Genomic DNA, 24,901 nt, shown 5'->3' on the forward strand with positions numbered 1-24,901 from the left:
ATAAACTTAGTCTATCTCTTTGCTACTACTGACATAACCCTTGATCAGACCAGAATAAAGATGCCCTGAAGTAAAAGTCCCCATAATGCTTGGGCAGCTGATTTCCCTTCTGGTGCAGAGATAATTTCAGATTGATTTGTCAAATTAATGCTTTAAGTGAGTTATATCCTGTATAATAAGAACCACATGAATCATTATAAACCCATTTAAATTTTAAAAATACAGAGTGAAAGGGCAAAACTACAGATAAAATCACTGGGACAGAATTTCACCTTTTATTTTCGTAAAAATTATAAGAAGAACAAGGATGCTAATGAAAAACAAAACCAACAAGAAATAAACTCTGAGCCCACCCCCAACCAGCTCTGGCAAAGAGTCCCTTTGGAACTACTTGCATGCACTACAGTTGAGTCCTGATGAGAAAATGAGCTGTGACACACCGCTTTTTGCATCCATAGGCAGTCATGGTCAGATCTGGTGCTGATCTAAATCAGCATGGCTCTGTTGACTTCAAAGAAATTATTCCGATATGATTAGAAAAAAAATCTCCTCAAATTTGTAACCTAGTAAGGACTTTAATCCATGTTTACAAGAAATTCCAGAACACAACCTTTAGCAGCTTAGCTCTAGCAGCAGCTTACAAGTCAGGTACAAGAGTAAGGACTTGTTTGTTTTCTGAATACAGATTCATTTATAAAAGCAAAATGGATCTTATGCAATTTATGTCTCAGTTCTGATGTTATGATTTAATTTGATTATATTAAATGCAAGGGTTAAACATTCTGAAGTCAACTCCACCGCTCTGCTTGGAACATTCAGTCTGATTAAATAAAATAATAATTACTTGAAACCCTAGCGGGTGAAATTCCAGATGATGAAAAGGATGTTTCAACAGAAGGAGCCAATTCAAATAAGAGAACTGTGGATTTCAAGCACTAATCATGCATGACCCAAATTTTCTGCATATTTAATACCACTCATGATGAGAGGTCAAAAGTATTATTTCAACTCATCCTGGTAAGAAATAGATGTAAATAAAGAAGTTCACAATCTTCTCCTGATTTATTGTTACTCACCAGATATCTCCTCTAGGCACTGTTTGGCAGTCTTACTAAACAACAAATCCATTTTAGTAGGACTGGTGCAGGAGTCAGCAGGTGGTAAAGAGGTACTGTCATTTTCTGAGAGAGTTCTGAAATCAAGCAAGAAGATTGATTATTATTATCTATCATTCAGGTATTAATGGAAAGAAATGTTACTTGCAGCTCCATCTAGAATCATATCACTAAAGGGTGAAAGTACCATTTTTGTCACATTCTTACTGTGCTAGTTTAACTGGAGCTACATAAATTTACAGGCAACTGGGAACTCTCTCTTCAGGAATGACTCACAGTTAATGCTGGGAAATTTGGAGCCATTTTGTTTATCCACTTTTTTTCTGGAAGAAGTGTCAATCAGACCTAGGCAGAATCCATTTAAATTTGTTAAGTCACATCCCTGCACATATATAAGGGAAATGAAAACTTGTATTTGATGAAATATTAAGCATGAAATGCCATGTGGGAAAAAGCTTATGCAAGTCTGGAATGGAAATATGGCCCAGATATTTAATTCTATGTGCAGTTTATTTTGATAATGCCCCTTATATAACTGCAGAAATGGGATAATACAAGTTTTTCCATTAACTTGCTAACAAATAGCTCATATTTTCTTTGAGGGTACATTTCTGTGACTATCAATGATAAATTATAATAGGTGCCCTTTGTTGAATACAGTTATTTTCTGTTACAAAAAGGTAAATAGCAAGAAATACATGAGTACGTGGATTATAATACCAAATGCATCACATACATTGTCTCTTCTTAAGGAACAGCTGTAGCATCTAGTTTATAATGGAACTGTTGATCTATGATGTCATTAAATAGAAACGTGTACCAACCGCATATTTATAGAGTAAAAGAACACATCTAAAGATATACTAGCCACTTTTTGAAATAAAATGGGAAAAGATCTTCACTTAGAGCTTAAGTTCTTCAGCTTTCCTGACATGAATAGCACAGTCTTTTGATTTATTAAAACACTAGTGAAATATTTATATCCTAATTTTAAAATGTGACTTTTTTAGCTCAGTTCCTAAAATTCACCATAAAATGTTTCCAATGATCAATTAAACTGAAAACAGAAACATATAACTGTGTGATGAGTGTGTGTTTTATAAATAAAACTCATAAAAACAGTGACTTATCTCTCAAAATAATTTTATGGTAACTTATTTTATGAAATAACTTTCCAGGTAATTTATATTTTTTTTAAAGTTACTTACTGGAAATCAAAGTTACTTACGGAATGTATTTATTCAGTAATTCACAACAGTAACTGAAGGAACAGATATCTGCACATACAGCAGCATGTACTGACATGGTGGAATCCATTGATTAGAATCATTCAACTCAGAAATAGAAATGTAAATTATGTCTGACTGGATACACTGTCTTTCTTATCAATTTCTGTTCTCTTGGATGCTGGAAACAGAAAATTGCTCTATAAAAGAATATTTTTGGCTGTTGTCTGTCACACGCTACTGGAAACGCAAGCTCAGCACATGTTGCAAGGTTAACTATGTCCTGCCAACCTTGAATGTAATTCAACATTTGATGCTTGAGAGGACAGTGTCTTAAGTAACAAAAAGCTCACTCTATCGCCCTGCAGTGAACACACCCTGAAATTCCACAGTCCTTCCTGCATTCCCATAGGTCTTTAAATCATCAAAATGAAAGAGGGCCATGTCTACCTTCACTGAAAGCCATTTTGAGAAGCCATGAGTGCTCATGAGCACTCATGTCTGGGTTTGGTGCTGAGACTTAGTGCAGGATCAGTCCAGGGCAAGCCATCAGCTCAAAAACACATCTCAAAAAGGGGCACTTCAATAATGGTAAAGGTAATTGGTCTGCACTCTTTTGATAAACCCAAATCACATAGCTTCTGGGGCTGGAGCCAGAGTGAAGTTGGAGTTTGTTAAGAGGAACACTGGAAAAAAGTAGGTTGGTTTTGGCCTTGTAGAAGGAGCATCCAGCTAGAAGGGTGCACTTAAAGAATTCCTAATGTTCTCCACAAAAACTTATATGGAATTTGCATCAGTCTCTCTCTGGTTAGAAACAAAAAGGGATCCTTTTTGCCTGTTCTCCTTCTGGCTCTATGACATAGCATTCCTGACTGTACAACTATTCAAACATCAGTCACTGCATCAAACTAGAACGGTTAAGCTATCTTCCAAGAGAGAACAGGAAGGATCTGTTCCTGTTTATTTGGACATCTATCATCAGAAAAGGATTAAGTGGTCTGGACCCCCACTGGTTACCAATACCCAACATTTGCACTAATTCTTCATTTGGTGAATGAGGCTGGGTAAAACAGAACTTTAATCATAGTATCACAATCATAGAATCATTAGGGTTGGAAAAGACCTCTATGATCATCAAGTCTTACCTTTGACCTAAATACCACCATGCCCACTAAACCATATTACAAAGTGCCATGTCCAGTCATTTTTTGAACAGTTGCAGGGATGGTGACTTCACCACTTCCCTGAGGAGACTTTTCCAATGCTTAGCCACTACCTCAGTGAAGAAATGGTCTAGATTGCCCACTGGCAGTGACTATTGCCTATAATGCCAATACAGATGAATATATAGCTCATTATTGACTGTATGGCACATAGATACTTATATATATTATTGTGAGATTTGTCTTCTCCGATACTTCTGGCTTTAACTTTCTGTGGGACATATTAATGCTATGAATGACTCAAGTGATCTCCGCAGGACTGCAGCACAGATTAAGCTCAAAGCAAGCAAACAGCAAATTAAATTATCTTCTCAAACCTTATAAATTGGCCTTAATGAATGATCCTCTGTCCTCTACCCATTCATAGTCCACTACCTTAAAAAATAATTAAATTTTTGCATCTCTCTTGATATAAAGCAAAGGGGAAAGAATTTCAGTTTAGTCAAAGTCAGCCCACTCATATTTCTTCCAGTGCTGTGCACCTGCAGTGCAGGTTAATTTAGACAACCTTCATGAAAACAGGATAATCTGTTTTCTCTTTTAATCATGGCAATCAGGAAATATATTTATTCAGAACCCACTGAGTGACATGCTACCTATTTGTAAGGGCATCAAACTCACTTAATGGGACAAATCCTGCTTTCAACCATACCTGCACAAGTTCACTCAGTTTGATTAAAATGAGCCTATATAGAAGTACTTAAGAATAGAATTTGAAATACTAAATAAGTGATCTTTAACACAGTCAGTCTACCTCTAACAAAATAGTCAATCTTAGATAAACACAGATAACATCAAAGATCTGTTTTAGTCAACATTCCAAAAGATGTCAGATAAATATTCTGCCATTTTTCCAACAGCTCTCTGAGATGCAGCTGTCTTGAATGGGTATCCCTGTCAGTATAACAGACTGGCAGGACCACATCTGGAATATGAGCAGTTTGATCACCCATGTTCAAGACATGTGAGTTAAATTGGGAACAGATGCAAGGAAGGGCTACTGGGAAGCTCATGGGGAAGATGAAACCCTCTGAAAGGAAAAAAAAAGAAAGAGTTCATTTGTTTTAGTCTTGCAAAAGAGAAGGAAGGGGATGGGATTACTCCCTCACATACTTAAAAAGAGCAACGAAAAAGAGAGAAAACAACTTTTTAAGTTAAAGGGCGATATTAACAAGGTAATAAATGAATGCAATCTCATTATGTGGGATGTAAAAGATTTCCATAAATGAGATGAGTGAGTTTCTGGAAGAACCTTTGCACTAGAGTAGTGCAGATTAGAGTAAAATTTAGTTAGCTTATGAAAGAGTTAATATGGCTACCAGTTACAGAAGCCTGAACAGAATATTCTTTTAGGTCCTTTATCCTGCATTTTACTGATTATTTAGTCAAAGGAATAAGGCTATGTTGTCTGTATGGCAATTTAAAAGAATAACTTCAGATCAGAAACAGCAAACAGCTGAATTATCAAGCTACTATTTTAACTCAGCATTATTGAAGTAGGTATTTACAATGATTTCTTCAATTATTATCCTTCTTCCCATCTCTTAAACCAACACCTCTACACCTGAAACTTTTCTTGAACAATTACTTGTAAATCAAGCATGGAAAAGTGGAAGTGCTGTTGTTACAAGTAAAACTGATGAATGTCAATGTTTAACACTATCTACAATTGCAAAATTTTGGTGGTGACTGTTGCTTTATTTTCACAGCAGTAATATAAATAACTGAAATCAATAAAGCACTGTGGTATGACGGAGTCCTCACATTTTTAAAGAAGGACTTGGAGTATGTTTAGCAGCACAATCTATTATTAACAAATACCATTAACTGACAGAATGTTTTTTACTGAAAACTTAGCTTCAACTCCAAAATCAGTGACCAGAAGTAGGTTCTAGTCATTAAAAGTGGACATAAATATGGTTTCAACAAATCCTGCAGATGCTGTGTTTGCAGGATCCTTAAAGAGTAGTTTATTTTTTTCCCTAAGACAGTATAAAAACATCCTGAAGAGGCTGCTGAAATTGAATTTCACTGTGCTTCCAGAGGTACAACCAGATTATATCCTCCTTCCCATCTGTCACTGCTCTGCACTTCCTATGCGACCTTGAAGCTATGGCCTAGCAATACAATTGATTTAATCACCATACAGTAAAGGAGTCAGGAAGAAAGTTCTAGTATCTGGAATGTGTTTGTAAATCAAGCATGGGATTTACACGCTTGTGAATTCCTGATATTTCCTTTGTCTGCCTCTATCTAGTAAACACTTTAATCCTCACAGAATCAAAGTCATTTAGGTCAGAAACATTCTAGATGCAATCCGGTCCAATGACCCGCGTAAAGCAGGTCTGGTTACATTAAGTTACTCAGAGCCTTGTTTGGTTGGGTCTTGAACATGTCCAAGAACAGAGATTCCAAAACCTCACTAGGCAGCCTGCACCAGTATTTCACCACCCTCAAAGTAAAAACATTTTTTCTAACTTTCAGGGCAGCACCTCCCCTGCTGTAACTTACATCTGTTACCTCTTATCCTTTCTCCCTAAATTTCAAGGAAGAATCTGGCACCATCTTCTCTACACCAACCTATTAGGTAGCTGAAACTACCGGTTACTTACTCTTCAAGGACAAAAGGAAGGCCAAATTAGTGTTTGTAGTCCAGCATTGACACTCAAAGAGTAACTGCAAAGTCCCAGTTCAAAAAGTGCTGGAGCACAGGAAAGGTTCCCCTGGAAAGTGGTCACAGCACTAAGCCTGACAGAGTTCAAGAAGCATTTGGACTATGCTCTCAGGCACATGGTGTGACTCTTGGGGATGGTCCTGTGCAGGGTCAGGAGTTGCACTCAATGGTCCTTGTGGGTTCCTTCCAAGTCAGCATATTCTGTGATTCTGTGAAACTTCTTCCAGACATTAAACTACAAATTTATCTGAAAAATTGAAATTTAAGTAGTGCACGAGATAGAAGTGCAGCTCAGGATGATGAGTGGTCATCTGGTTCTCTGCAGCAGTTTCTATACTTTCAGCATTTCAGGCAATAAGCAATTCCTGAGTACCAAACCCCCTGGGATTTGGGCACTTCAGATTCTATATTTCATCCCTGGAAAAGAGACCTACTAAGCTCCTACAGTGATTACTGAAGTAGTCAATAGAATAAGCTGCAGTACATGCATCCAGTTATAACTCAATGTTCTCCTATTGAAATATTCCTTTAATGTTTAAGAAAATCCAAAGCAAACGCTAATTTTCAACATATCACATACTTCATGCAGGGTTATGATGATTTGCCTTAACTAAGGATTTGCCCCATGGAGTGAGGAGATATTGTGTTACTCCTGGGACTACTGTTTCCCATTTTATGGAAATAATGCAAACTTATACAATTTGGCTCACAAAAAATAAAGCAATGATTGCATACAACAGGCTTTTCTCTGGGAAAGAAAGTGTTTGGAATTGCAGGTTATACTCCACTTTTGAGCAATGTGTAGGAGAGCTAAGAACTCCAAATACTGAGCAATTAGCCTGTTATTCTCTTGCTAAGTTTTTAGGAGGCAGACTTAGAGTTTGGTTTTTGTTTGCATTATTTTACCTTTTTTAACCTGTTTTCACTGTAGACTAGCAAGTACTAAACTTCTGTGTCACTATTCTTCATCTGAAATTTAAGCACCACTAGAAAGACAGCTAAATTCCATGGCCAATTTCAATACAAGTCTAAGGGACTGTGGCAGATGGCACAATTTCCATCTTCTTCCAATTTTGTCTATATAGAAGAATGTGTAATTTGAAGTAGTGTCTGCTGTATTTTAAAAAGTTATACAGTCTCTTACACCTTCCTTTTAGCTTTTCTGGTTTTTTTTCTTCTCAAGCTTTCTGGGAACTAAATTACATCTACTTCAGTCTTATATCAGTTGGACCCTGCCGTCAGCTTCAGAGGGGACACATAAGGGACTGTAAATAATACATTCACAACCACATTTAAAAATAAATAATCGCTTGCTGAAAAAGAGGGAAGAATTTAAATTATACCCATTTAGATGCAACTCTGACTATTGCTGCTAATCTTTGAAGAGAAGCAATAATCCCAAATGAATTTCTGTGCCATGTGTTTAAGAATAAAAATACAATGTGGTATCAGACAGGACAAAGCACCAAGACTGCAAAGCTGAAGAGTGCAATATGTCATTTGAGAACTTGCCAGTGAAACAGTATTTTCCACCTACTGTCAGTTAATAAAAATATACAACTCCTTGAAAACATGAATATTGATAACTGTTATAGGATTTCATTCTCTATTTAGGCAAAATACATGCCGATCTCAAACAAACTCTTTGGAATATTTTGTTTTACTCACAAATCTACAGTAATATCCTCTTGAATAACAAACAAACATTCCAAAATATATCTGCAGGTATTAGCAACAAACCAGAAAAAGCACTAGCTTACTTATCCTTGTAAGTAAGGATAAGTGTCCTTACTTATCCTTGTGCTAACAGCCTAAACTGATCACAGCAGTATATTGCAAGATTCTGCAGGATTCTGGATAAAAAGCATGGTATTTTTACTAATTTTTATTGAAACTTTTTACAACGACTGCAGCACAAACTCAAAGAACCTAGATATTCCTTCTAGCTGGAAAAAAACCCTGTTAGTCTGAATGGTAACTATTGTTTATCAACTCATATAAAGCTGTTAACAAGCAAACCTGAAAATTCAGCGTATAAATTATGGTGACTCAGAAAATAATTATGTTTAAGAACAAGAAAATGTAGCTACAATACCCCAGCTCATGTTCACTTCCACCTACTATACATGCACAAAAATAAATATGCTGACTTTGGAAATATGGATATTTTATCCTTGGTTATATTTATATTCTTCTATGAAATCATTGTGTGGTATTACAAAGCCCTTGAGACTTCTAAGAAATGTGGTTACTGACTATTTTTGAGTCAGATTCTTCTCTCAGTTACAGAGATACATATTGAAGTAGCCTCATCAAAGTCAGTCTATTACTCTGGGTTTATGGCATTCTGAGATTAGACTTTGGTTCTGAAAATTTTATTTTCATGTGAGATTTAACTTCAAATACAGTCTCCTTTGCTGCTTGTTAGGAGCAAACAGACAATTATTAATACTAAATTTTACTTGAAGATGTATGCTTCTATCACCCTTTAAAATTCAAAATACATTTTGCTTCATGATGAAGCTTAAAGGAATGATATCTCCACCATGCGATGAAATTGCATCAATATATAGTAAAATTACCATTAAATAACACATACATCTGAAGGCAAAGCTCAGCTTTTTTTTCTCTCTTCTTATATATGTACCCTAACACATAAGTAGGCTGTCCTATGTACAGCACTTAAAATTCTGTGTATCACTGATGTTATTCCAGATAGTTATAAAGATACATGCACATTAAGTACATCCAGTGAAAGATCTAATTGAAACTCGAGGCTATCCACTGCATATTGGAATAAATATAAGTTACATTGAGTCTTTTCTCCCTCCCATATAATTTTCTTAACTTATCACTCATCCAGATTGGTTTTGAAGCTATATTTAGTTATGTGCGATGATATATATACTCCCTCAGAGCCTACTTCACCACTTCTTTAATTTTTAGCCAAGACTATTTAGATTACTAGTCACTAACAAAAACTGCCAGTATATTTTGCTTAACAATGAATTTGTCATTTTATCAGATGTTAAATTTACCCACAACTGTAGCTAAAGCCCTCCAACAGTTGACATCTGAAATTATTACTCAAACCAGCCTGTCAATCTTTCTACACTTACTGTATCTTCTGAGTTGTACAACAGTTAAATCTCCCAGCTTCTCTTCAGTTACTCTATCATACAGAAAAGTAAATTCAAAGTTTGATACTAGAACATTTAACTGTTCATTTTTCTCTTCCAGAGCCTTGGACATCCGAAGAGTTACTATTGCCTGTAAAAATTAACTGCCTTCATGGAGTTAATCTACACCTAGTTCATTTATAAAACTAAACAGGAAAAGGACCTGCAAACAGCAACCTTCTCTGTCTACCCAAAGTATTGAAATATTTTTGAATACTTATAAAAGTTTGTGTATGGCCTTTCTTTAAATATCCTACCAGTACTGTTACATATTCTGAAAATATCAGCAGTTCATTTTAGTATTTTTAAGAGAACAGTGTATTTTAAGCAAATATTATTGAATATCAGCAAATATATGTTGAGATTCTTAGAATGCAAACAAGAATATTCACACTAGAAACCCAGACTCAGCCATGACCTTTCAAAGGCAGCACAGACAATGTACCCTATGACTTGTATTTCTAATGAAAATACCCTGAATTTTAAATGGCAAATATTTGCAGTGGATTACTTTTGTACCACGTAGAGACTCACAGTTCTTGGAAGAAATTTTTCATACAGTAACATCAATTAAACAATGATATTAGGAAAATACTGACATGATGCTGTGACAGAAACTGGGAGATAAAAAACATAACAGCATGATCCACCATTACTCTATCCATTTTAGTTCTCTTTTCTAAATGGTAGCACGAAACCAATTTTCCTCCATGACCTTACCTATAAATGAATGGAGCTACTGTGGCAGTGTTGGGGTGGCTGTATTGCTGTTGCTGAGGAAGCTGGACGACACCATTTCCTGTGCCTTGGCCACTGCTTGCAGCCGTTGAGGCCGACAGAGCCGCCGAGGATCCTGCACTTGGCTCTTTCTCTTCAGAAGAAGCAAGACCAGAGGAAGGAGAAGCCTTCTCGTTAAGCTGAGATTTTGCTGTTGACTGGGACTGGTTTCCTTTTGTAGTCCTCAGTTTTTCAACCTCCTTACTTCCCGCACATGTGGAGGAAGTGCTCTGCTTTGCTGTTGGCACCTTTGATCCAGGTTTTGGGATCCCACTAGAAGATAATATTAAACTTTCCTTCTTGGCTGCTGTTGCCTTGCTTCCCTTTGGGATTAAGCTTGCAATTTTTGAGCTCTTCTTTGTAGATGTTTCAATGACCTGATCCTTCTCTTCCTTGACTGCTTTCTCAGTGCAAACTTTGTTTTTGTCCCTGTTCTTTTCCTCTTTGTCCTTTGGCTGTAGCAAAGACTTTTTATTGCTGAGATTTTTGCTGCCAGCTTTTGGAGGGGTTAACTTCGGTGATACTTTAGGACTGCTACTTGTTGAGCCGCTGCTGTTCACCCCACCACTTAAGACATCGGTTTCACCACACTCTGAAAAGGTATCATCTTCTCTCCCACTGTCACTGGGCCCTGAGCTCAGTGACAAAGGAGGTCTCAGAGCAGTCCTAGCATTAACCAGCTTGAATTTTTCCAGCATAGATTTTTGTCCAGATGAAGGGGGCTTCACACCTTCAGAAGGCGGTGGCTTGACCCTGTCTGAAGTTGGAGTAGGGGAGGTTGCGGGACTAGGCTGCTTCACAGACAGCATGGTAGAGGTCGCGCTGTGTTTGACATTCATGGATTTGCTGCGCCAAGGCTTGCTGGCACTTGGAGAGGGTATGGCAGAGACCTGCTGCTGCCCAGTGCTGGTGGGATGCTGCACATTTCCATTCATGCCTGCAGATGGGTGAGGGCCTTTTGGTGAATCTGCTTTAAAAAAAAAAGAAAAAAACATAGTGGTATAGTTACTCTCCCATTTCCTACTTGGAGGTGATATCATACTCCTCTGGGATCTGAAACACACTTATATGAGATCTATAATAAACATAATTTATATGTTCACGGAACAAGAAGGATGCTACCAGAAAATGCTTTTCTTTCCTCCCATCATCATGGTGTTGTTCAATACTTCCATAAGCTTAAGTGAATCTCAGAAACGCCTTCCTTATAACTGTCTCCTTATGCAAATCAAGCCATCCAATTTAAGATTTTATCTTTAATATGCCATAAAGAAATTCTTCCAATCACTTTTTGATTATAAAGCACTGAGATGTTAAAGAAAAAAGAATACTAAAATTCTAGTAGAAAAACAAAACCAGCAAAGATGGGTTCGATGTTTAGTGAAATTAAAATATGTGCTAGAAAGCCAAAGTTTTAGGCAGGAGGAGGAGGACTGAGTAATACTGAAATTAAATGGATAAAATCAATATTCACAAAGTTTTAAGTATAGTTAACAATATTTAGTAGCTGACTTTAGGAACTTATCTCAGTACACTCTCATAGGGAAAAATTTTATCAGCAATTTCACCAGTGTCAGTACCAGAAAGTTACACTGATATATCACCTTCATGGGTACAGCAACAATAACTGTTTTGGGCCTGAAGCTCAGGTAGGTACAGAAAGCTTGTTTACAAGGCTCTGGCACATTCACTACCTTTACATCATCCAGGAACCTCAGTGAATCTTCAGAATGAATGAGAACAAGACTCCTGCAATAATCAAACTCTGCTAATTAACAGCTGTGATTTTCAAAAAAGTTGTCTAGCCTTGTTAAGCAAAACTCACTAAGGCATGAAAGGGTTAAGGTCTAAGTTCAGATTCCCAAGACATATCTGAATATTTAAACATGATTACTCTGGAGCACCAGAGAAATGAAGTGGTAACAGCAATCAAATATGTGGTATATAGCTGTTCCAGCAGATGACATATTTTCTTTTAGTGGATCTATCTTGTCTTGCCTTATCTGGGGACTGTCAGGGAATTAGACATAAGCCCGCCTATAGTATATTGAATTCTGTACTATAAGAAAGCCCATGAAACATGCAGTGCAAATTTAGTTAACCTAATGGCAAAAGGAGTGCTTGATGTCTTGCATAAACACATAGTATGACATATCTTGGGCTACCCCTGCCTGAATAATCACAGAATCACAGAATATGTTGAGCTGGAAGGGACCCACAAAGATCAGCAAGTCCAACTCCTGGCCCTGCACAGGACCCTCCCCAAGAGTCACATCATGTGCCTGAGAGTATTGTCCAAACAGATCTAGAAGTCTGTCAGGTGCTGTGACCACTTCCCTGGGGAATCTGTTCCAGTGCCCAACCACTGAAGACATCTTTCCCTTCAGCACAGATTATGAATTTATGCATAATTTTCACTTTTTCAGTCTTAGTCCTCCTAAACCCCTAGTAAAGATTAGACTACTCTTCTGGAAGTCTGAAGGAAAGGCAGAATTTGAGCATACTGAAACTGGAGCTGTTTTTTCTTTAACAAAGAGAATGCAAACATAGCAAAATTTACTGCTTAGAATAGCATTAAGAAGAACTAGTTTAAAAATATAAAAAAAAAATATGAGCAAAAGTACCATGACAGACATATAAGATCTTTTACTAGTTTAACTCTATTAACAACTGGTCCCAGCAGGCCAATCAATAGATGCCTTCAATAGATGCCATATAATTCCATCTGCCCAGGGTCTTATGTGTGCTCCTCAGCCTGATATGTAAACCCCACAGTTCTAAATGGTTGACTGGGCTATCTCTCTTACAAGGATAGGCTGGGAGGCTTGGGCCTGTTCAGCCTCTAGAAGAGATGGCTGAGAGGGGACCTCATCAATGTACACAAGTCTCTGAAGGGAGGGTGTCAAGTCAGGCTCTTCTCGGTGGTGCCAAGCAACAGGACAAGTGGCAATGGGCAGAAACTGATGCGCAGGAAGTTCCACTTGAATAAGAGAAAGAACTTCTTTACTGTGCAGATCTAGACCACACACTGGAACAGATTGCCCAGAGAGGTTGTGGAGTCTCCCTGACTGGAAATATTCAAGAACTGTCTGGACACAATCCTGTGCCATGTGCTTTAGGATGATCCTGCTGTTGGTCCCTTCCGATCTTATCCATTCTGTGATTCTATGATTCTGTAAATGAGCTCATTCGCAGAAAGTTGAGCTGTTCTGTGGAGTCCTGTTCTAGGTAAGAAAACATTAACTGATAAGGGTTCCTTCAGAGTATTTTTTGTGACGGGTGAGGTTAGAGCATATTCTCCAGGCTCCAAGTTGCACCATGGAGCACCTTTGGTGGGCAGCTGCAAAACTGATCCCTCCCCTGGGACCAAGGCAGGAATTGTGGTTGGCCTCCTGCTATTTTCTGGTGAGCCTCAGATGCCGGAAAAGAGCCTGAGGCCAACCACAGCTGCTGGAAATTTCTGCAGCCCTCAGGTTTCTTTAATTTATACCAGGAATCAGCCCCAGTGGCTAGTAGCCCAGAACCGGATGTGCACAAGGACCTTTTTGTACACATCTTGTCTTGCACTAAGCTTGCCCCAAATACAGAGGAGGACTGGGGCCTTAAGCTATATCAATAGTTTTGCAGAACAGTTCACCACAGGAATATGCAAAGCTAATGCAGAATACACATAACAATCTGTGAACAGCGGGATGCCACTACATTCTGTTGTATTATTTACATTTGTATGGCTTCAGTTTTACTCCAAAAATAATAAAAAAAAATAAAATAGAAAGTGTTCTGATTAAAAAGAAGAACGCATGCCTTGCTATATTTCCGGCTGTATAATATTAAACTCATTGGGGGGAAAAATGTAAAAAGAAGAGTATTTACTGTTTCATCAACAGCTTGTTCTGGCATATATACAGCAAAAACCCACAGATTCCTGGAGCCACTGGTATTTATTGGATCCCTATGCCACAAAATATAAACAGCAACAAAAAATTACAGAGAACTTTAATTTGCTTTTATTTTTCAATTTAAAGGGTATCCTTAATATTTCTGCAAGGAATGTGTGCTGCATGTTCTCAAGAAATATTGAGAACCTGTCTGTATGTTGGAATTAAAAGATCTATTTCACCCCCAGCACAAATGCATTACTTGAAGCTGCACATAATTAACTGCTTTCTGCACGTTCAATTGAGCTTGGCTTTAGCTGTTCATTATGTGAAACCTGTCCCCACCTTGTGGTGATTTTGAGACAGAGTGAACTCAACCTATGACAAGGATTTCTTATTTCTATAAACTAAATTTTTCAAGAAGATAGTCTTCTGTTTCGGGTTTAACCCCCTTATAGCCGAATGCATAGTCAGCTTGTGCTGAAAACTGTTTTGCATTCTGCTCAAAAACTCAGTGCTTCAGAGCTCAACCCAACCTCCACTGTAAAAGTACAGCAGCAACACCCTGGGGTGTTCAGTGCAAAATGAGAAATTTCTTCTAGAACTCAGCAAGGCCATGACAACTGAATAGACATTTCCAATCCACTTTTCATAGGCTGTTTCACAAATAAAGGCCATGTTGAACTCGGACCCAATATATAATCTCCTTTGTCTTCTCATCTGTGACCTTCACTGTGTTCTGTGTTGCTGGAGAAGATGACCTCTGTGACAACAGCTCTGTCACGGCAGCAAAGTTAGATATGATAATCTAAATATTCTGTATCAGGCAGATGTCCAGACTATCCACTTTTAGTCACTCACAATAAAAAAGGTTAGTAAAAAATGGAAGAGTTGCAAGGGGTTGCTATAGGGATGTCTGGAGGAATGGGAGATCTACCTCATGAGATTAAAAGAATTCAGCTTCAACTCTCCCTTTCTAGCTGTTCATGAGAAAGTAGCTAGCCCTTATCAGCACAAGAGGAGAAAATGACCAGGAACAACTGGAAAAACACTGGCACCAGAAGGAACATACACAATTAGCTGCAGATGTACATACTGGCCACAGATTAACAACAACTTGCATCATTAGGCAACAGAGTTCCACTGCAGAGTTTCTCAGAGTTGGTATAGGTAAAATAATCTAATACTGTTAAAACTGAGTTTGGAGAATACACAAACACCATTTTATATTATTAAATTATATTGAAAAGCTGGAAATTAAACTCCATGACATAAAGACCCTTATCAGTGTTCAGATACACTGTTTCTAAGACCTAAATGGTAAAGATTTGTTTTTAAACTGTGACTTGAATTAGAACATTACTTTGCTGTACTGAAAATGCCCTGGGTATCCACCTTATTAGCATTCTGAATAATTTATTCAAATAGTTTAATTTTTCTGTGTTTTTTTCCATCTCCGTGTTATTAAGTTGGAAGCAGATAGATCTGACATATCTGGAAAACAGACGTGTTCTTTGAAATTGATCTGTAAGCTGCAAAGTACAGCAAAAAAAAAAAAGAATCTCACTGAAGCTCCGCAAAGAAATTTGAGTTAATGGCTTTTTTAATGTTTTGGTGCATTCTATGTTTCTGACTTCAACAGAGTTACACACACTTACCTGTGTCACAGTAAGGGATTGTCTGTCACTGAAAACTGGGCTCTGCCCAGTAAAGAGCATACCTGCATTTGCTCAGGGGCACTAGGTTTCTTATTGTGTTGAACTACTCCCTAGGCAACATTCAAAGAAGATAATATTAATGAGAGACTGAATAATTAAGTACTACCTAAAAGCAGATATCACACCTTATTTTGGATCACGTTCAGGTCTCCTTTAACTCTGTGATTACACATCCACTCCCCACTGTGACTGAGTTGGAAACCATGTTATGCACGAATGAATTTCAAGTACTACATATAACTGGATTAAAAAAAACAAAACACCAACCTTATGCTGTATATATTTTCTGAGGTCTCCTTATAGCACATACAGGTGAGTGTACAGGAGAGAAAAATGTAACAACAGTGATCTGCTCTTGAAGAGCCTTGGAAGTCCCAACCTCTAACGGCTATTTACTTGGAAAAAGTCATCTCTTTTTCTGCCTCAGTTTATGCAACACTAATGAAGAATTACAAATGATTTACAAACTATTTACTATATGATCTATATCTCAGATTAGAATATATGGACTGTGTCTCTTTCAGGGCTCCAAGCATCTGCTTCAGAAGCAAAATCTGAAAAATAAGGTCTATTATGTATGTTGCACTGTAAGGAAAAATCAGTTTGTCAACGTATGGTGACACTTTTTTATTGTAAAAGTTTTTTTTTATATTATTACTATTTTGAGGGTTGAAGTTTGTTTCTAAACAAATTCTTCAAAGATCTTAGGTTACAGCACATCCTCAAACACTTAAAATATCAAAAGACTACTTGGAAATTTAATTGTAATATTCAAAAATTAGTCACTATAATAACTAAATTTAAAGTATATCCTGGTTCAGTTGTTTTTCTCTTTAGGCAAAGTAGCAGCATGGTGTACTTAAACACATAAACACGGGTTCTCCTGTTCTTTTAGGATATTACAAAAAAGTATCACTTTGCTATCCTTGTAGTCACAGTAGACATTTTCTCTAAAGAACTTCTGCTTTATACCCTAAAACAAACTTGTATTTAGCTTTGATTATCATGTAAAATCAATGTTTTTCTATCCATTTGGCTGTTTTGACAGGGAAAAAAAAGGGCAGATGGAAACATCTCAAATATAGTACTCCTTAGTTATGTAACATTACATCTTCTATATCCTGTAAAATTAATTGAATTATTACAGATAAAAAAGCCACCCCTTATCCTCTTGCAAGTGATAACTTCACTAAAAATCTCACCTCATTCTCTGCTGTAAAGAAATGAGAAAGTAAAATAAATCCATCATGCAAAAAGCCACATAAATGTGCAACGCAATGTAAACCTTAGCAATCAAAATACAGTTCCCAAGTAATGAGCTAAGAACATTAATATCTACAAGCATGTCTCACCATGAATCATTTAACTCTCACATATTTCAGTAGCAAACATGTCAACATTATGAGGAAATTCTAAAACCTAAACTGCTGTACATACCTTCACTCAAGCAGCCACATCTCCTACTTCATAAATTCACTATAGTATTTGTGAACTATACAGTGTCTGCTCAGTTTTCACTCTGATCTCTTTCTACTTTTAGCCTGGATGTCTTGACAGAAACAAGACCTTGGTAAAATAAAACCCACTATAGAACTATCTGAAACATTCAACCCTGATGGTAAAAATAAAGAAATAACTATTGAAAGGATGGTTTTATATTTTCAGATACAGCTAGGGGCAAAGTGTGTTCATCAGAGTTTTGTAAAAAAATCTGGATAGCTGCCTATTGCTTGGATGAAGAACATTCATTGCATACTTGTTCCTCCCACAGACCCCAAGGATGCAAACGGGTACTATGTATATTGTATCATTTTCAACTGTATTCTAACCCAGAGATATGAATAAAATGCTGTTCATTACACAAAGGGAGAAAGAAGGGGAGGAAGGGGACAGATTAGTTACACAACTCAGAAAGCTGAATTTTTACATTATTCTTTCTGAGATAAAGCCTGAAGAGGCATATTTTCCAGGAAAATAGCATCATGGTGAGAGAAATGGAAGGACCCAGGGAACTCAGTTTGTTGTTGTAATGGAAGCTTATATTTAAAGGAGACAATAAAACATGAACACTGAATCCAAATCCCTGCAAAATTTCATTACACTTGACTTAATTTCCAATCCTCTATTCAGTATTATGTACACAGTAGGTAAGGTTCTTAAAGAATGCAGCATTCTGATGCAAGTATAATATTCTGATTCTTATCCATTAGAGTCTAAGATGCAAAGTCCCCTGAAAATTATGGCAGTCTTCCTTTGAGTGTGAGTAGACTTGAATATGGAATAAGATTATAGGCATCTAGTATGGATTCATTTTTACTTCAGAAAAATCACCCTATCATATTTCCATCAAAGAGGGATAAAATACAATTATAAAATCTTGCAAGTTTTCATTTCGGAATTTTAATCCCAATTGAACCACAAGTCCTAATTCAGGCCCCAATTTCCATAGGTTTTCCTTGTCAAGTCTAAACACTACATTCACTTCTGTGACCCTTGTGGATGGGGTTTTTTTCATTCTTGGATGAACTTTAATCACTTACCTTTTTCATTTCCATTTGCATATTGTGGAGGCTTGTTTTTGTCAATGCTGTTAAAGCTCTGACTTCTCCGATTTAAATTGGAAGCTCCCTGGACTTTGGTACTGCTGCCTGCAGCTGGCACTCTTGAGGGTCCTGGAAGCCTGGAACGGTACAATAAGAAATCAGTTCATTTTATGTAATGCAACATATAGCAGAGACAGTATGCAAATATCAGACCAGAATTTAAAACCAACAACTGAAAACAATGAATCCAGGTAAGCAACAATGAACAGGAGGATTCAAATTAGTTAGACTCCACAAATGAAAATAAAAGCTCATCCTTATGCACACAAAAGGGAAAGATGCTTTATAGAGTCACAAGACATGTAAGAAGATGCTTTGCATTTGCCATTAACATTGCTAAAACAGATTCACCCTAAAAAATATTAAAGTGTAATATCAAACTTTATTAAAATCTGTTACTTTTGAAGAGGAAATGTTGCAGAAATAGAGTAGAAAGCACAACAATACATAATTGGGAAATATTTCCTATTTCTTACTCTAATAAATGTCTCACAGTTGTGTCTAGTGTAAAAGCTTTTTTAGTTACCTTCACCAGTTATTTTTCAGAGGTCTATTTGCTAAAATGCTCCCACCTTAGTATTATAAATGAAAAAGATAGAAAATACATATTTTATCTAGATACTACAGATCCATTTACACCTTTTAGATAGAAGTACATAGTGTAGACTATACAGTTCATTTCTTAGTATTTGCTGCCACCATCTGAACCTTACCGTGTGGCTATGCTAAGGGAAAAAACGTAGACCCTGTTGTTCCTGGTATGTATCTTTTTTCTGCCTGAATCTGTTTTCTGATGTAACATTCCTTAGTACATGCATACTTCAAACTTTCCGCAGTATCTTTGTGGGTACCCCTTCCAGTTTTGTTGTTTGTGAGACAGATAACATTATTATGTTATTTGTTAGACAAAATGAATTGCTTGAATCAGCCATAGGCTTTTGCCATAGGAGAAGAGCATCTCTCTTCTGTTTCTCCCATATTGGAGTGACATGATGATTTTAATAATGGTACTACAAACTATACTAGTTATCAAATTCTGTTAGTTTCACTATTATGAAAGAGTAGCATGAGAAGGGAGGAAAAAATCCCATTACAAAGAAGTACAAAACATTTGATTTCTTCCAAACTTTTTGCTTGTTTCTTGAATACACTGGCATAACAGAAATGTTCAAATCATTTTCTTTTCATTAGCAAACATATGTAAACAGCTCCATGTTCTCTTTCTTTACCAGTTTAAGCCTCAGAGAGCTAATCCATTCATTATTTTTATGGCTCATTCTGGCCGCCAGTCTCTGTGCTGAACCCAGAGCAGACTGTCTCTGCTCTGCAGCTGTACGCATGCTAACCTTTATCGTGACCCATGAATTCAAGTGATCTTCTGTTCCCTGAAGAATGCACTAAAACAAACTTAAAAATCCATTTGCTCCTTCTCATTACCCTAATTTGACAGGCAGTAAGAGCCCTGAGATCATTTGTCAAAGGTAATGAAAAAAACAATGAAAAGGCATGTGCAACACTGGAAACTCATCTGTTCTGTTAAAATATAAAATAGTTCTGCATATATTCTGCATGTCAGAATTCAAGAACTTGCCACAGTAAGCAAATTATACATGAGGTCATTTGCTCTACACACTTTCCAGTTTACTTCATTTGCTGACTTTTTAAATTGAATTCAGGTTTTAAATTGCTTTTGCAGAATCATGTTAAGCAGCTAAGGAAATGCAAAGAGTATAACAAATAAGGGACAAGTCACATACCTCTGAACAGGCTTCGGAAACACTGCCACAGATTTAAAGTATTAGACAATAAGACTGTTAACCTTGACATGTTGAATGTGGACAAGACAGGAGCATCAGCAATAAGGAAAATGAAGACCTATAAATGCAGGTGCAAAGCAACTGGACCATGGAATAGCTCATTTCAAGCTACCACCAGCCACTCAAATTGTGTTAGTGTTGTACAGTGCAAAATTCAATCTTTATTGTAGATTATGCAGTTAAGAGTTCATTGGTCTCACCAATGAACTGTACAGCAAAGGTATAATTAATAAATACACTAATTATTCCTTCCCTCCCCCCCCAAAAAAAAAAAAGCTAGAAACAAGAGTAAGCTTTAGACCTCAGCTTCTTTCTTCTGCAATCTGGCTTGTAGATTTTAGTGCTCGTGGAATGACAGACGAAATCTGAAACGTCAGCTCCTACACACAGGTCTATCAAATTCACTACCAAAACAAAGCATCTAATTCATGGGGACTGTGTGCAGGCTACTCTTGATGGAGCAGAAGTCTTGGAAGTAATTCTTTTTTTTCTGCTCTATTTTGCTTCTGAGTAAACTTGGCTCCACGAACTTGACCCCTCAGGTGGGTTTGCTATACGTGCAAAATATCTAGTGGGAACTGGGATGGACTCCCAAACTTCTTTTCACTCATGACTAAAGTCAGGATTTGAGCCAGAGAGTACAGAGCACTAAAATCACCAACTAATCCTTCACATCCAATATTTTACATGCAAGATACAAAGATGCAGGATACATAACAACCAGAAATATTGCTAATATACAGTACAAATCAGCCAAATGGCCAAAAGCCAATTAATACAAGCCTTTTCTGTGGCAAAGCTCATCATTGCAAAGCTTGCACACATAACAAAAATTAGACATTATATAGTGTCTGCTAAAATCCAAAGGACAAAATATCAGAGGGCATATACTTGCTTGGGTATCACTTACAAGCAATAAATTAGAGATATTTAACTGACCTAGAAGCCTTTTTTTGACTGGTTGCAATTCCACTGTGATTAGACTGAGTTGCATATCTGGCTGTGAGACTGTATGAGAAGAAACAGAGAAATTGAATTAAAGAATTTCTTTGAATATGTATAGAAAGAACACACTTACCAGCAAACTATGAGTTAATGAATGCAAATTGAACACAGATAGAAAACATAAATTAACTGGCAACAATATGAAACAATGTAAACATGCAGATTTTTATGACAGATGCAATGAACAGATTATGAAATAATGGATATTGTTATTATGTGTCTCATTTGCTAGAAATTATCTTATGAATAGACAAAGTGGTCAAATTTCCATAGTATCTGAATTACTGAAGTCTAGCTAAATTCACACAGAATGCACCTTTGTACCTTTTTTTTTTAATCCATGAAAAGCAATAAGCACAAATACACACCTACTAGTCTCTCCAGCAACCTGACCAGGTTCACAGTGTGGCAGTTAGGAACAGATTTGCTATACCAAAAAAATTCCCGCTAAAGCAAGGTTACCCTTCTGACAGTAGAACTATATGGAAGAAGGATCCCATCATAATTTTCATTATTGTTACAGCAGCACAGGTCACAGTACAGGTATGTGATGAATTATCCAGGCAATGAATCAGAGGCTGCATTAGGAAAGCCCTGACATGTGCTTAGACTCACTATGAAATACCATAGGAAAATGCACCTGTGTCTATTAAGGCATCCAAGTAGCATTTCTGCAACAGAAGACATTCTGTGCTAGAGAGGGCTAAAACCTGTATGTTCCTTTTGACACACAACATTACTAGACAGAAAATTTATTCCTCTAATCTTTTAAACATTTGCATAGGGGATGTGTCAAATGTATGGCCAAGGTACAGCCTTCTGTCAGGTATATTCAGTTTCTATAAACATGTGCATCCTTTGGGATCCACACAGACTAAGGATGTCAACAGGTGCCTAATCCAGGTGCAATCACAACATAAAATTCCTTGAATTATTAAGGAAGTGATGAGTCAGCAGTAACTCTGATAGTCACAGGTTTGTCTCTCAGAATTCTGCATCTTCCACAAATTCTTCTGAGTAGCAGCATAAACCACAGTGCTCTAGTCCCAGCGTTATAGACTGGTAGCACTTTTAAGAGGCACCTGGTGGTCTGGAGTCTACCAGAACAGTGTTAAGCAATTTCTGCTAGTCCACTGAAGCAGACAGCCTGAGTATAGAGTAGATGGGAGAAGTCGTCAAGTGAGAGAGGTCTTCTTGTATTAATTATCACAGAAGTCCTGAAGAGGGGCTAGGGGAAGGCACAATCCAAGGGACAATGTGAGACTTGAATGGGCTCTGTGATTATTGTTACTTTAGAAATTAAATCCCAATAGAGGGTTCAATGTTCCTGTTGATTACAAATGGCACATGTGCACATGATGAATATGAAAAAAAAGGAGAGTATTTCAGTCTTGAGGGGGCAAAAAGGAATCATTCAATATATAAAAGCAGCATTCAATTCTCTGACATATATCTTCACAGTGCTTCTGACAAATTGCTTTTTTGTAGGATCATAACTTCTGTGGAAATTAAAATTTATTATAATAATATGACAATAATATCAGAATGATTACAGTTTATGCATTTTTATCTATCTAGTTTTTAGTATATTGAATGATATTTCACTTACAGCTATCTTTCTTAGTAATATCTGGACTTATGATGCAAATGTGACATAGGTTGTTTTGCTGAAATGGCTACATTTGTGTCTGGCATAATAGCTCATCTTTTGATGAGATCTTCCACTCGTTTTTTTCAACATATCTGAAAAGAAGGAATCTAGAAATGGATAGCTGGCTATCTGCGTTGATTAAAATAAGAAGTTTGTGAGAAAAATGGTGTGTCAAATAAAATCTTAGTGCATTCTGTTGTAAAAGGTAAAATGATACACAGTACAATCAACACAGACGGTGAGATGGAAAAACAGAGTGAATTGGATGCAGTGCCATAGTGTATTGTAGCTTTTCTACCTCAAACAACACAATCAAAAGTAACTGGAAAGATCAAATAATTTAATCTCAGTGTTGATAAGCTAGTCCACAGACTTTTTAATAGCAACAAATACATGAAATACCTATCTATACATGCTTACTAGAATGCTTTCCCTCTGTGTCTGTTGCTTGGAACTCCATTCACTAGCAAATTCATAAAACATCAGCCTATAGACTGCTTTCAAACTTCCTGGACAGGCTTGAAAGGCATTGATGAAAGTCTCAATGTCAGTAAAACATGACTTGTTAAGCATGATTTCCACTGTGGCTGAGTAAATTTATTTTCCAAAGTAATGTGACAAAAGAAAGGGAAAAAGAGAAATTTAACAGCTCATAAACCAGGTGCATCAAGTTCCTAATGACTTTGGGTTTTCCTTTTCAAAGGAAAGGACTGGATGTTTTGGGCCCACTGAAGCTTTGCACAGACACCTGTTTCCCAGCTGCTGACCCCACTTTTACAGATGTGAACTGCAACACAGTTGCAGACTAGACTTTAGCCTAGCCACATTAGTATAAACAAATATTTGCCCGCTGTCCTCTGTACCACCACATAACTATTTATGGATAACATCTGTCAGTCAGGAAAATAAACCTGTTTTGCTTACAAGTCCACACAATCGTATAATAAAAATGTGTCTGCAATAAAGCAGCAAATGGATCTTAACAGACCAGACAGTACTAGTTTAAATCTACAACATTGAGGACAAGGAAGGATTTATTTGTCAGAGGGCTGGAAAGGGGAATTTTGAAAGCCTCTGGTTCTCAGCTGTTGGCTACCAAGACTCTTTCCACTGCCATAATACTCCTACCAGCAGTCTTCTGTGGCACTGTCACACTCCTTAGAGGAGTTAAAGCAGTCACCTGCAAAGCACAGCCACAGCACATTTGCAGGAAGGGGACACACAAACTACAGAGGAGACCAAACCTGACTGCAGAGCCTGCAGGAAACCCTGCTGGTCCCAGAGCTACTGCCTAGCATTGCAGTGCTGGGGGCAATCACAATACTGGACCTGTGCCAGGGCCAGGTATCGTTCTTAGCTCTCCTCTTCCTGCTAACGCATAGGGAAGAAGAGCAAATTCTCTTCAAAACAGGTAAGATGGCATATACACATCTGATACCAAATCCTTTGAAATCATCAGGACTCTACAAACTAGCTTCCAGGTGGAAGTCATCAATATTTTGTCTTACAAACCATGGAAATACTAGTCAACGCAGATGATACGATACGGTGACAATGGGTACTTCCTGTTGCTGGTCCCTCGGTTAAATGCTGCGAAAAAATGGAATAAACATCCTGAGACCACCCAGAAAGGCAGTTCAGCACAGAGGTAGTTGAGGCAGTATTGAGAAGAAGGGACGGTGATGTTTTTTACTCTGAGGTGCTGATGGAGAACACCACACCTGTACTGTGCTGACTGGTTGCAGAAATAAGGACTCTGCGTTATGCCACAAGTCTGTGTGGCACAGTCAGTTGCTCTGGCAAGCTATGCACCATGTTGCATCATGATGGGGAACTGATGGAGGTCATTCATTTGCAGGCAGGGTTAAAAAAATGGTCCTAAAAGGTGTAGGTGAAACTAGGAAATCAATATCAGCTACAATACTAAAGGATCTTAAATGCCCTCCCACTGAAAGTACAGTGAAATATTCAACAGAAACTGGCAAATAAGAAAAAGGATGACAGAGTGCCATATCCTGCACTTGGGTCACAAAAC

General features: G+C 37.3%; 1 protein-coding gene across 2 annotated transcripts in view; it reads right to left on the reverse strand.

Annotated features, from left to right (window-relative positions):
• NAV3 (neuron navigator 3) overlaps positions 1-24,901 on the reverse strand; it is a 254,918-nt gene that overhangs the window by 120,186 nt on the left and 109,831 nt on the right. Inside the window, exons 6-9 of one of the 2 annotated variants that reach the window (XM_051795689.1) lie at positions 21,150-21,218; positions 18,331-18,470; positions 10,138-11,164; positions 1,077-1,192 (exon numbers count right to left, since the gene is read on the reverse strand). In XM_051795689.1, coding sequence (XP_051651649.1) covers positions 1,077-1,192; positions 10,138-11,164; positions 18,331-18,470; positions 21,150-21,218 — 1,352 coding nt within the window. The remainder of the gene's footprint in view (positions 1-1,076; positions 1,193-10,137; positions 11,165-18,330; positions 18,471-21,149; positions 21,219-24,901) is intronic. The other variant, XM_051795690.1, reaches the window with a different exon arrangement.

Source organism: Manacus candei, unplaced genomic scaffold, assembly GCF_025592945.1.
Source record: "Manacus candei isolate 608988 ecotype Guabito, Panama unplaced genomic scaffold, ASM2559294v1 h1tg000043l, whole genome shotgun sequence".
Classification (NCBI taxonomy): domain Eukaryota; kingdom Metazoa; phylum Chordata; class Aves; order Passeriformes; family Pipridae; genus Manacus; species Manacus candei.